The sequence below is a fragment of the Nicotiana sylvestris genome, chromosome 10 (genome assembly GCF_000393655.2).
Source record: "Nicotiana sylvestris chromosome 10, ASM39365v2, whole genome shotgun sequence".
NCBI classification, from domain to species: Eukaryota; Viridiplantae; Streptophyta; class Magnoliopsida; order Solanales; family Solanaceae; genus Nicotiana; species Nicotiana sylvestris.
Window position 1 is genome coordinate 55997080 of NC_091066.1, and position 14792 is coordinate 56011871.

General features: G+C 36.0%; 1 protein-coding gene across 1 annotated transcript; it reads left to right on the forward strand.

The window, feature by feature from the left end:
- The first annotated feature begins 13471 nt into the window (after positions 1-13471).
- On the forward strand, positions 13472-14186 carry LOC104217688 (classical arabinogalactan protein 5-like). The gene has a single exon (XM_009767994.2). It carries the CDS (start codon positions 13572-13574, stop codon positions 13974-13976), a length of 405 nt encoding a protein of 134 aa, XP_009766296.1. The 5' UTR covers positions 13472-13571; the 3' UTR covers positions 13977-14186.
- The last annotated feature ends 606 nt before the right edge of the window (positions 14187-14792 follow it).

Sequence of the window (14792 nt, forward strand, 5' to 3'; positions counted from 1 at the left end):
AGTTGTACTATCTTACCCCTAAAAATTATTTTTGAACTTTGGATACCCTTTCTCCTTTCAGCCATACACAAAAACCCCTATTGATGTCCAAAAAAGACCTCCCGATCAGTAACTGAGAAGTGCTAAGTCAATGCAAATGGAAGTCGGGAATAACACTCTGATCCCCAGCAAAGAAGAAGATCATAAGCTGGAAATGAATTGATAGCCGAAAGAATCCCCCAACAGAGAGAGTCATATCGGCAGCACTCCAATCCCCAGCTGAAAAATAAAATAAAATGAGAGAGTTTTATCGGTGAAAACCTTCACAGGCACCATAAGGCGACGGGAGTCGAGAGAAATGAGAGAGTCTTATTAGTGAAAACCCCTCGAAGGGCACTATGAGGCGACAAGACAAGATTGGCGGGAAGGATCCACATTTGGCAAAGAGTTGAGTGCTTGTTTATCCCCAGCAACATGAGGTCGTCCGAAGGGTTGATTGATACAAATAGACTGGGTTGACTAATCCGGAATGCGTGACATGATCGTTGGGATCAGTTATATCATTCAGATAAGTTCTTTTCTTTCCTTTTCCCCAACATTTTGTTCAGAAAGACTTCTTCTTTATCTATTTTTGAAATTCTTCACTTTTTTATTTCTTGGTTTAAAGATTTTACCTCCCCAACAGTTTGTCTTTGAAAAGGATTTTCAGAGTTTACTACCAGTTGCCAAAATGATGCAAAGCAAAAGGCGAATACAATAGGCCAAAGATAAGGCGATAAAGTGAAAAGAAGTTGGTCGCAAACATAGAGTGGGGAAGGAAGAAAGGAAAATTCATCCCCAGCAAGTTTTGATAGCGTAATAAAGCACAGAGCGGGGAAGAGGGAAAGGGAAAAACCATCCCCAGCAGGAGTGGCACGACCACTCACCATGTGTTAAAACTAACAAATTTTCTTTGATTTGAAGCAGGAAAAGGAAATCTTGTTAATGGCGAAAAAACATGCCACAAGGAAAAGCACCAACACTGGGGCAGAAAATTTTCTGCCATTTGTCGAAAATTTTCTCGAAGGAACGAGGAAATCAATTCAAGTTTTAAGAGATAGCAAGACAACACGATTCTAAGAAAGACAGTCGGAGGTAAGACAATTCCAAGTTTTTGAAGATGGGTTCATCCGCCCTCGAATAGGATATTCTGGGTTCATCCGCCCTCGAATAGGATATTCTGGGTTCATCCGCCCTCGAATAGGATATTCTGGGTTCATCCGCCCTCGAATAGGATATTCTGGGTTCATCCGCCCTCGAATAGGATATTCTGGGTTCATCCGCCCTCGAATAGGGTATTCTGGGTTCATCCGCCCTCGAATAGGGTATTCTGGGTTCATCCGCCCTCGAATAGGGTATTCTGGGTTCATCCGCCCTCGAATAGGGTATTCTGGGTTCATCCGCCCTCGAATAGGGTATTCTGGGTTCATCCGCCCTCGAATAGGATGTTCTGGGTTCATCCGCCCTCGACTAGGATGTTCTGGGTTCATCCGCCCTCGACTAGGATGTTCTGGGTTCATCCGCCCTCGACTAGGATGTTCTGGGTTCATCCGCCCTCGACTAGGATGTTCTGGGTTCATCCGCCCTCGACTAGGATGTTCTGGGTTCATCCGCCCTCGACTAGGATGTTCTGGGTTCATCCGCCCTCGACTAGGATGTTCTGGGTTCATCCGCCCTCGACTAGGATGTTCTGGGTTCATCCGCCCTCGACTAGGATGTTCTGGGTTCATCCGCCCTCGACTAGGATGTTCTGGGTTCATCCGCCCTCGACTAGGATGTTCTGGGTTCATCCGCCCTCGAATAGGATGTTCTGGGTTCATCCGCCCTCGAATAGGATTTTATTTTCTAAATTGTTGTTGAAGCCAGGCGCCCACCTGTATAACGAGAGGAATACTTTTTGTCTGTCCATTTCATATTTTAGGCGCCCACCTGTATAACAAGGGAATACATTCCACGCCTTTACCAATAGGAGACACATTTCCTCCTAAGTTCATTTTACCCATAGGAGATGCATTTCCTCCTAAGTTTACTTTTACACATAGGAGACGCATTTCTTCCTAAGTTTAGTTTTACCCATAGGAGATGCATTTCCTCCTAAGTTTAGTTTTACCCATAGGAGACACATTTCCTCCTAAAGTTTAGTTTTACCCACAGGAGATGCATTTCCTCCTAAAGTTTATTTTATCCATAGGAGAGATATTTCCTCCTAAGTTTAGTTTTACCCATAGGAGAGGCATTTCCTCCTAAGTTAGTATTGAAGTTGGGAGCCCGCCCATATAACAGAGGCATACATTTCTGTCCTTTCATTCTGTTCTAGGTCGCCCACCAGTAAAATGCGGGAATACTTTCTGTTCTAGGTCGCCCACCAGTAAAATGCGGGAATACATTCTGTTCTAGGTCGCCCACCAGTAAAATGCGGGAATACATTCATGTTCTAGGTCGCCCACCAGTAAAATGCGGGAATACATTCAGTCTTTTTCATTACAAGCGTTGAAGTTGGGAGCCCGCCCATATAATAGAGGCATACATTTCAAGATCAAGTCAGAAAACAATAAAATAGAGGGTTACAACAAGAATCCCCAGCAGGAAACAATAAAAATCCCCAGCACCGGGAAACAGAAGGTTGCAACAAGATGTTCCAGCACAAATTCAGGCGCATGAGTCAAAAGGAAGAAAGGACGCGTCTTGAAAGAAGCAGCTGGTGAACATTAAATCATGCCCAGCATAACAAGTCTGATGAAGAAAGCCGTACCCACCAGAGGAACCGCCGAAAAGCTTGATGAAGAAAGCCATGTCCCCAGCGGACCGAGCAAAATGATGAAAACTGGTATTCAGAAAAGCAAAGGGCCAGTATCATTCCAAAATTCAAGGAAGAAAAGCACCGAAGGAAACACAAGCCGACAAGAAAGCAAGGCAACAAGAACAAATTTTAGTCTAGCCTAGCTTCTTGTTTTCTTTTAAGCACGGTGTAACAAGGAGATCGGTAAGCAGTGATAACAGCATGCAACAGCAGTAACATCGCAGTCCCACGGTAGTCCCAGCTACCAAAAACTTCCCGAACTACATTGACCTGATTCCTGTTTAGCCCAGGATATGTAGGAAACCTTTGAAGCAAAGGTTCGGTCAAATCTTTTTCAAAAAAAAAATATAAAAAAAATGCTTCACACGGAGTACTCGGATGGGCAAAAATCGCTCGCTTTATCTTTGCACGAAAACCCTTCGTGTCTTCGGGCAAAGAGGGGCAGCTGTAAGCACGTGATTTTTGCCCTATATGAGAATTACTCCCAAAAAATTCAAAAATAAAATAATTTTTCTTGGTGTGCAATTTTTGTGATATTTTGTGATATTTTGTGTAACTATTTGTATGTTTGTCTATGCATGTTTATTTGTTAAATTAATAAAAAATACAAAATATGTCGCATTTTGCATGTAGGATTTAATTCTACAATTGTTAGTAATTAAATTTGTTTACAAAAATTAAAAATTACAAAAATAGGCATCTTTTGCATTTTTAGCATTTAATGTCCAAATGAACAATTTTATGCTTAATTATTACTTAATTGTGCGTTAATTGTTATTGGAAGTTAATTTGCGCTTTTATAACTTAATTTAGTTCTTAATAATAATTTAAGTACTTTTATAATTTAGTTTTAGAAAAATAAAAGAAGAAAAGAGAACAAAAATACAAAGAAAAATCGGATTGGGCCACTTCTTCAATTTCAAACCACAGGCCCAAATAATTGCCCAACTTTCCCCATGACCCGGTCCACTTCAAACCGGGTCGACCCGGTCCGTTCCATTAACCCAACACCCCTTCTTCATTTTTGTCCAACACAAAACAAAACCAAAAAAATAAAAAATAAAAGGTGAATTATAACTATTAATAGTTTTATTTTTTGTTTTTTTTATATATAAAACTTCCGAAAATATTATATTTTTTTATTATTATTATTATATTTTTTTTAAAATATATATAATAATTTCGGGAATGATTTAAAAAATATATATATAAATAAGAAAAAGGGAAGTATTGAATAAAAAAAAATATAAAAGTAAAAATAGGTGAAATTCTCTTTTTTTTTAAAAAGTAAAAGAATGTAGAAAATTTAAAAAAATAAAAAGTTTTGTGGAATTTTAAAAAAATTTAAAAGTGAAAGAAGGTTGGAATTAAAAAATAAATATAAAGGTATCTGAAAATTTTAAAAATTTAAAGTAATTGAAAGTAGCATTTTTGAAAGAAAAAGAAAAGATAGTGGTTTGTTTTTTAAAGAAAAGTTAAATAAAGTGAGATTCTCTTTTAAAAAAATAAAAAGTGGGATTTTAAATAAGATAAAGTAATTAAAGTTGGAATTTTAAAAATAAAAGTAAATAAAGGTGGGATTTCTTTTTCTAAAAAAATAAAAGCAATTTGTAAGTGGGATTTCTTTTAATTAAAAAAATAATAAAATAATAAAAAACAAATCTGAAAATTTCGAAAATTTTGCTATAAATAGAAGAGAAAATTTAGGAAGAAGGGTGGAAAAAAAGAGAGGAAAAACTAGATAGAGAGAAGAAAAAAAGAGGGGGCGGAGTGAGAAGTATACACCCGATATACATTCTGGATACACTGAATATACAGGGACAGAATTCATTTTGGAGAGTTTTGAAGTTGAAAAGAATAGTTACTGTTTCATTGCCTCGCTTAAGATCTGAAATAGTCAGAACCTTCCTGCCTTTTACTTCTTCTCTATACTAGTTTTCTCCGTGTTGCTGGGATTTCTGGACTGAGGTGTTGAAGCTACTGTGTTGGGCTTTCTGCTGATGTATGTTGCTGTGTTACATACTACTTTGCTGATCTTCTTCTTTTTGTACTGTCATTTCCAGGTACACATTTGTACACTCTCGGCTTGAAGCGAAATGAAATATTAATCAGGCTTTGTTCCTGTTGAATCCCTCCTGTTTAGATTTGTGTTTGAATATAATTTTCCTTTCTTTGTATAAAAATGTAGTCGATTAATTAATGAGTAATGGGCTTGCATATGTATAACTTCTTCATCTAATAATTTTAGTTTAAATTAATCAAATACTAGTTAATTTGTTTTTGATATTATGGTGTGTCAATCTCATGTTCCAGTATTATTGAATAATAGAATATAGAATGAAAGCAATTTTTCTTTGTACAAACTCGATCGCAATTTTCCATTCACATTAGCCGTAAACTAATAACTAATAAGTTATTTTTTTTCAGCATGTAATTAATTGAGAAATTTTCTTTTATTTTTAGAGACAAACTTAATAGAAGAAATGTAGTCACTATAGGTTTATCTTTAAAAATAAGAATGAGATGAGCCTCGCCAAATAAAAATACAAAATTGCGGGGCCCTCAGTAAATATTTGCTTTATATTGCTTAGACTTCGGGATGGACCGTTTAGCAAAATTCCACGGCCCTACCCAAAGTAGATGATACGCTAGTCGCTTTAGGCGCGCCTTTAATAATTTAATTTTCTTAAACTCGGGTGCACATTGATGTGACCCAAATCCAAATCTCAACGGAGTCAAAGTGTGTCGACGACCACGGGTACATTGATTGTAACGCGGTTCGAGATACATTTTCACAACGTTGCAATTCCTTGTAGAAAATAATAATAACAATTATGAAAGCGGTAAAAAGTTAAAATTTGCACATAAGTTCATATTTGTATAAAATCAGATAATCAAGCCGAATATAACAGTTGAGCGACCGTGCTAGAACCACGGAATTCGGGAATGCCTAACACCTTCTCCCGGGTTAACAGAATTCCTTATCCGGATTTCTGGTACGCAGACTGTAATATGGAGTCATTCTTTTCCTCGATTCGGGATTAAAATTGGTGACTTGGGACACCCTAAATCTCCCAAGTGGCGACTCTGAAATAAATAAACCAATCCCGTTTCGATTGTCCTTTAATTGGAAAAAACTCCCTTGTACCCTCGCGGGTACGGAAAAAGGAGGTGTGATAGATAGTTTTGAGTCTTTTCGTAGCACCTTGTGACCCAATACCCCTAATATTCCATGATATTGTATTGATCATGAAAACATTAGGTTAATGTGTTGTTTGATCTCCTTGTTTGTTGTCTGATCTAAAGGTAGAGAAGAAACACGTTCCTCCCATGTTCGAATCTCGCAGCTTTCTTGGAGACAAATTGTTGCAATAGGCGACATTTTGTTGAACCTGATTTCTAATATCCTTCCTGCCCTCAATTAGCAATCTCTTTCTAGCAGACTGAGTAAGTTCATCATCAGATTTGGAGCTAAGTTGTTCCTCTGATAAGCCTTCCATGATAGTGTCATTTTCCCGATCTTTGTAGGCTGTGTCATCTATTGTATGGCTTGATAACTATACATGCACGTTATATGTATGAGCCTCTGTTCTATCTTTTACTGCTTCCCCATGCACTTTCTCTTTAATTTTCCTTCCAGCATAGCTATTCATCAATTTGAAGTCTAGACCATACATGGGGGTGGGGGTATAGTTGTCCCAAGCCATCACCTAGCTCCTTATTCTGATCCACAGTAGTAGGTTCTGGAATTATAGACACTTCAATAGGAATGTAGTCTAAGTATTGAATCTCTTCGTGTTGCTGCTCAGTTTTTGCATTTCTTCTTTTGTCACATGAACTTGGCTGAAATCCATGTCTTGACATTTGTCATCTTTCTTCTCTGAATTTCTAGTTTTTCTCCTCTGTTTAATTTTCCCTTGGCCTCCCTTAACCCTCTGGATTTGGGGTTTCTTCTTGATCTTGGTGTTTCTTTCCTTGTCGAGTCTGGTAGGTTTCTGAAGCAATCCTTGTTTAATTGCAACAATTTCAAATTTTCAAAGAATTGAAAAAAAATATACATTTTATCACAAAATATATTTTTCAAAAGGCTGGCAAATCAATATTACAATCTATTTTTGCTCTCTAATAGAGTTCAATAATTGAAAAGTCTTAACATATCATTTGAATTTGTAAAAGCAAAGCTAGAATAACCCCACAAGCACAAGAAAGTCTCAAGAGCATCACCAACCCTCCCCCTTCTTCTAATCTACAACTTAAATTACATTTTTGAAAAAAAGATAACCATAATAATTTAGGTTCAATAAACAACAGAAATTTATACAGCACATGAATCCATGTTCTGTAGTTTCCCGTTGGAGGTCATCATTTGTGAGAGAATGAGTACTCTTTCTCGACAATCTTGCGTTGTATGTCCCCTACGCAAAAAATAGATTTTACTCGGTACTTATATACATAAAATATTAAATTAATAAGTGCATGATATATATTTATATATAAATTTTAATCGCTTATGCGTGGTTTATTAAGGTATATTTTCATCTTTTTTTTTGCTAATTATTATAAATTTATATAATTTAATATAAACATGTAAATGAGTACTTTCCAACCTCTCAACACCCAGTATCCCCTGCTTCTTAGGTGGCCAATGAGAAACGAATTTCATAATCCCAGCTAGCTAGACCAGAACGTGCCAATCATAACGGTAACCACAATGTTTGCTAATAATAATCTTATATATAAAGAGAAAACAGTCATTAAAATGCTCGGGAAAAAAAATCAGTCCTTAGCTTGTTTTCGGAAAAGTTTTTCAAATAAGCCTTTTTTGTTATAAATATATTTTATTATGAATGTTCATTTAGTACTCCGTTGTAAATAAGCTTCCCGAAGAAGCTTATCTATATGGGATTTCACCGTAAATATATTCATCTATTTAAGTACTCTATTGGAAATAAGCTTTCTGAAGAAGCTTATCACTTCGATACCCGGTTATGGATAAACATTACCCCCGATAGAAGATTATCCATACAGGATATAATAAGCTTATCCTTTCAGTACCCAGTTATGGATAAATATTATCCCCGGTAGAAGATTATCCATACCGGGTATAATAAGCTTATCCTTTCAGTACCCAGTTATGGATAAACATTATCCCCGGTAGAAGATTATCCATATCGGGTATAATAAGCTTATCCTTTCAGTACTCCGTTATGGATAAACATTGCTCTCAGTAGAAGATTATCCATATCTGGTATAGTAGCAGCTTACACAGCAGCTTCCTTTCTTCTATAAATAGAAGAGATTTCAGTTCATTATGTACATCAGTTTGAATTCGAATAATATATCAGTTTCTCTCTATACTTGTCTTTACTTTATAGTCTTTATTTTATAACACGTTATCAGCACGAGACTCTGCCATCTCGAGCAAATATTTTGAAAGTATCTGAGGTAAGAACTTTCTTTTCCTAAATAATGTCAAATCTTTCTAAACTTGAATTTGTAGCCCTGGATATATCGGGCAAAAGCTACATGTCTTGGGTGCTTGATGCTGAAATTCATCTTGATGCGATGGGTCTGACAGACACCATCAAAGACAAAAATCAGGCATCAAACCAAGACCATGCCAAAGCAATGATATTCCTACGCCATCACCTTGATGAGGGCCTGAAAATGGAATATCTTACTGTTAAAGATCCAGTCATATTGTGGAATAATTTGAAAGATAGATATGACCACCTGAAGATGGTCGTTCTTCCACAGGCACGATATGATTGGACTCATCTAAGACTACAAGATTTTAAATCTATCAGTGAGTATAATTCTGCTATGTTCAGAATTATTTCCCAATTGAAGTTATGTGGTGATAATATTACTGATCATGATATGTTGGAGAAAACTTTCACCACTTTTCATGCCTCGAATATGCTCCTGCAGCAGCAATATCGAGAGATGGGATTTAAAAAGTATTCTGAACTTATCTCACATCTTCTTATAGCAGAGCAACATAATGGGCTATTAATGAAAAATCATGAAAGCCGACCTATTGGTTCTTGTCCATTCCCTGAAGTGAATGAGACGAACTTCCACCAAGCTAAACGTGGAAGAGGTCGTGGCCCCAGTCGTGATCATGGTCGTGGTCGAGAAAGAAACTCTAATCATGGTAATAATAATGCACCAAAGAACACTCCTCACCACCAGCAGTGGAAAAGGAAGGAACAAAAGCATGAAGCGGTGCAAGCACCAAATGCATAAAAATAGATGTGGAGAAAAAGGGCACTGGTCATGTACCTGTCGTACGCCAAAGCACCTGGTTGAGCTTTACCAAGCCTCCCTAAAGAAGACAGAGAAAAATGCTGAAGCAAATTTTATTTCTGAAGATAATTTAGACTTCATGCATTTGGATGTAACTGATTACCTTGCACTCCCAGAAGGAGAAACAAGTCATGTAATCGGTGGTGAATCTGTAGAAATGTAAATATTTTAATTTTTGTTATTTGTAATAGATAGTATGGTTATGTAATTGTTGTACATAAAGAAAAATTATGATTTGATAATGATGTTTACTATAATATATCTTGTTTATGTCATTTTGAAGAATATGGATAACATTATTAGATCAACTTAAACTCTAGCAGAGTTTGCAAGAAATATACAACCACAAGAAGTGGTTATATTTCGTATATCTCATTGTAATTATATTTTGTTAACTACCAGAAGTGGTATATGCCTATGATCACCAGAAGTGATAATTTAGGCTTTCTATGGTTACAATTGAAGATAAGCTACATAAATATTCTCTATATTAAATGCACGCCTCGATTTGCTCCTGAAGTAGTAAATATTTTAAAAGAGGTTGAGGCATCACAATTTGATGTGATTAATGCGCATTCAGATAATTATGTTCGATTTCCTGAAGGATGAGAACTTTTGATAATATTAATCCATTCCCTGAAGTGAATGTGACAATACTAATAAGTCGGGTAAATATGAACGCGCTCTTGATGTGAATACATTACAATTCACCTCCAGAAGAGTTAATATAATTGAGAGAATATATACTCAATATTTCGTATTTTAAATTTGCTCCTGAAGAAGTAACACAATTGAAATTGCCTCCTGAAGTGGAAAAATATTATGAAGAGGAGTTTTCGTGTGCTTAAACAATTGTTTTACATTGTTTATTTGATTGTGATTTTCTCTCATGACACCAGCAGTGTCTGAGCAATATTTGATAGTACAAAATGTATCAACAACTCCTGAAGAGCTAAATGTTTGCCTAAAGAATACATGACACCAGTAGTGCCAGATAAATATTAGATTGTGGATAATAAATGAAGGCTCTCGAAGAGCTTATATACAAATATGTCATTCATATTATATGATTATGGTCAAAACATATGTTGTAGTAAACCTGAAGTTTACTAATACAAATGGCTATCATATTGAGACTACAAATGATTGGAAGATTGATAATCTTCATGTTTCCACAATCATAGGGGGTAAAATAATATGTATGTGAGAAGTTACCCGCCTTATTCTTTAATTTGTACTATATCATGTATCACAGTAAACCAGAAGTTTACTAAAGCAAAAGTTTATGCCATAGTAAACCAGAAGTTTACTAAGAGATAACACATGACATGATAAACTTGAAGTTTTCATTTGCCATTTTTAAATGAGCTATTTGAGAATTCAGATAAGCATATACTAAAGAACTAGAAGATTCTTCAGGAATTCTCATGTGTTGCTTGTTCTCATAATGAATTGATTATACCAGCTAAAGTTGGGACTAAGACCCCTGATTCTGAAATATATAAAAGGTGAATATGGGCCCGTTCACCTATCATGTGAACCACTTATAGGTGCATATATGAGATGGTTACATGTGTAATTATTGTCAACCTGCAATTTGGCATTTGGAATTGCTTTTCTCGATTAAGAGCATAATTTTCAGATTATGAAATCAAGACAGTTCATCTTGATAATGCTGGTTTATATCCAAGCTGGTTTAGCATTGAATACCTCATATTAATGGCTAAACCATTGCTTATGAGAACAAAGTTTCATGTGTTGGTCTAAGATTTTCTAAATTGCATATAGCAGCACTTGTATGCATCAGATCAACAATATATGATAAGTCCTCCCTTCATAATTGGTTTAAGATCAGAAACCAAATATTTTTACTATCTTTTGTTGCGTGGTATATGATTAATTTCTCTACCATAATACACAAAGATATGTTTTCCAAAGATGATTGGGGATATATGTTAGTTTTTCTAACATTTGGGGGATGGAATAAACAGTTGAAAAATATGTTATATGAATCGAATTATCATGATCCTCACTTAGAAGATAATTCAAGTCGAATGCCAGAAGCATTTGCTGATCCAAAATTAAATATCATATTTCAGCTGCAAATGCTCCTATTAAAATTAAAGTCCCTGAAGGATAGAGTTTACTGTACGCATGAAGCGTGGTAGACCAATCGGTTCCAAAGGTAACAATCCTTGAAAAATAGTAGGAGCTAATGATCAAAATGAGGAGGAAATAAGCTCTAGAAGAGCCCACGACATAACATTTCATGAAACTCCCGAAAAAGTTCAGGTACCTGAAAATAAAGAAAGTGATGAGATCTCCACAAGTTATGTCGCTTCGGAACTGACACAAAATGATCGTCGACGATATATTTAATACAATATAGTGCACAATATTGTAAAAGATTGTGAGGATCGGACTAGCAGTCCAGACACTTGAAGATGTCATACCATTTAGATACAAGTCTTAACCTATATGACTTATTTGGCTAAATCTATATGAAGATCCTTGAAGGATTGAAAATGCCCGAAGCATATAATTCAAAGTCTTGAGAAATGTACTCGATCAAATTATAAAGATCTTTGTACGGTTTAAAGCAATCTGTGCGCGTGTGGTATAATCGCCTCAGTAAATATTTGCTGAAAGAAAGTTACATAAATTATGTTATTTGTCCATGTATTTTTATAAAGAAAATGTCATCAAAATTTGTTACACTTGTTGTTTATGTTGGTGACATAAATCTTATTGGAACTCCGGAAGAGCTTCAAGAGGGTCTTAAAAATACTTTAACATGGACAAAGTGTACCCATTAAGTACACCAATGAATATTCAATCACTTGAAGTGAATAAGGATCCGTTCCAACCTCTAGAAGAGGATGAGGAGCTCCTTGGTCCTGAAATACTCTATCTCGGTGTAGATGGTGCACTTATTTATCTTGCTAATGCTAACAAAAGTGGTGCAGATCGTATTGGTAATGCAGATGCAGGTTATTTATCCGATACCCATAAAGCTCGATTTCAAACCGGCAAGCAGGGAGTGCATATGATTGAGATCAGTGATTCATTCGAGAAACATGTGGGTTGGAATGTGATAAAAGACCCACAATATTATACGGAGACAATGTTTCATGCATAGCACTATTAAAGGGAGGATTTATAAAAGGAGATAGAACAAAGAACATTTCACCAGAATTATTCTACATACATGATCTTCAGGAAAATTGTGACATTGATGTGCATCAAATTAGTTCAAGTGACAATCCAATAGATTGTCTTTACCAACATCAATTTTTGAGAATATGGTATACAAGATTGGAATGCGGAGACTCAAATATTTGAAATAAAATTTTCTTCAGGGGGAGTAAAATGCGCGATGTACTCTTTTTCCCTTACTAAGGTTTTTCCCACAGGATTTTCCTTATAAGGTTTTTAATGAGGCAGTCAGCAATGCGTATTACTTAATATGTGTACTCTTTTTCCTTCACTAGGATTTTTTCCCACGTGGTTTTTCTTAGTAAGGTTTTAATGAGGCACATTATTTTTTAATGAATATCCAAGGGGGAGTGTTATAAATATATTATATTATGGATGTTCATTTAGTACTCCGTTGTAAATAAGCTTCCTGAAGAATCTTATCCATATGAGACTCCACCGTAAATATGTTTATTTATTTAAGTACTCTATTGAAAATAAGCTTCCTGAAGAAGCTTATCACTTCGATACCCGGTTATGGATAAACATTACTCCCGGTAGAAGATTATCCATACCAGGTATAATAAGCTTATCCTTTCAGTACCCAGTTATGGATAAACATTATCCCCGGTAGAAGATTATCCATATCGGGTATAATAAGCTTATCCTTTCAGTATTCCGTTATGGATAAATATTGCTCTCAGTAGAAGATTATCCATATCTGGTATAGTAGCAGCTTGCACAGCAGCTTCCTTTCTTCTATAAATAGAAGAGATTTCAGTTCATTATGTACATCAGTTTGATTTCAAATAATATATAAGTTTCTCTCTATACTTGTCTTTACTTTATAGTTTTTATTTTATAACATTTTTAATTTTTATGACGAATTATTTCAAATAAAAATTGCACAAAGAAACAGTCAAAACAAAAAAAATTCTAGAAATTTATCTCTTGACGCGGAAAGAAAAATGTAACCAGGTGGACTCAATCACCGTCCCGCCCTTCTTCGGTCGTTGAGTTGTCAACAAATTATTAGTCCACTATTTTATTCAACTTTTTCTAAACCGACTTACTAAAACAAATATTTTAAAATTTTCCCATATTTCCCTCCTATATATACACTGCTTTTCCTGTCCTTTCCTCCAAACGGAACTCAACACTTTCATATTTTCTCTTCCTATATATATAGCTGGTTGTGCTCGTTCTCTGCTTTACTTCTTCCAGAAAGCTCCTGATTTTAAAGGCTAGAATGGCATACTCAAAGATGATCATTGCTTTAATGTTGGCTTTGGTGGTTGGATCTGCATTTGCTCAGGCACCAGGAGCATCTCCGGCAGCTTCGCCGACGGGTTCTCCACTACCGGTAGCATCGTCACCTCCGGTGGCGACTCCTCCATCTGCAGTAACACCTGTCTCTGCTCCTGCAAATGTTCCTACTACCGCATCTTCTCCATCTGAATCTCCATTGGCATCTCCTCCAGCTCCACCAACTGTCGATACTCCGGCATCATCTCCTATCGGTTCTTCTCCTCCATCGATCGGCGCTGCTCCCGGCGGTTCTCCTACCTCCTCTCCTAACTCTGCCCCCTTGAACAGAGTCGCTATCGCCGGATCTGCTGTTGTAGCTATCTTTGCTGCTTCTTTGATGCTTTGAATCATCTTTGATCTGTGACGATATTTTGTGTTTTATTTCGCCGGAGTTGAACAGTTAGGAGTTTATTTATGGTTTTATTTTTCACTGTTTTTTGTTCATTCTTTTTTTTACTTCTTGACATTAAAGGGCGGCGGGAGTCGTGACCGCTGCTGATTCTTTTTACTACTATCATACTCTGATTTATTCATGAGTTTCCTAACGGGTTTCGTCCTTTTCGGTTCCCTCAACTTTGTATTGTTTGAATTAGGGGTGTCAACTGCGTTAGTTGGACCAATTTTGGGCGGGTTTAAATGGATTGACTCGCTCAAAATTACTTGGGCTAAAATAGGTTAGTTAAGATAGACTAAACTTTGAATCATAGTCCAATCCGTCAAACTCTTATCAAGTTGGGGTATTTGTATTTATAATCGCGTTTTAACTTGTGTCCGTTTTGCAAAAAAAATTACAAGCGTACCCACTTTTTTCGTAACTTCAGCCTTGTGCTGATGTAGTAAAGTCAATCACGCCAAATTTTAATATTTTAGTAGACGGGTTTGAAGTAGCAAGTGTGCTGAACTGAGTGTGCTGAAGTTTTTGTTTGTAATTGTTGAACTTAAGCATAGTAACTGAAGTTTTGTTCTCTATTTACTGAAATTTTTGTTTGTAATTGCTGAACTTAAGTATTGTAGTTGAAAGTTATAATAGTCTTGAATAAACCTTTCCAAAAACTTCAGCATTAGTTCATTTGTAAAACTTCAGCACTAAAAGCTGAAGTTTTTTTTGTCCTGGATTCATTAATTTTGTCATAAAGCTTTTTCAAAAATTTCGGCAGAAGAT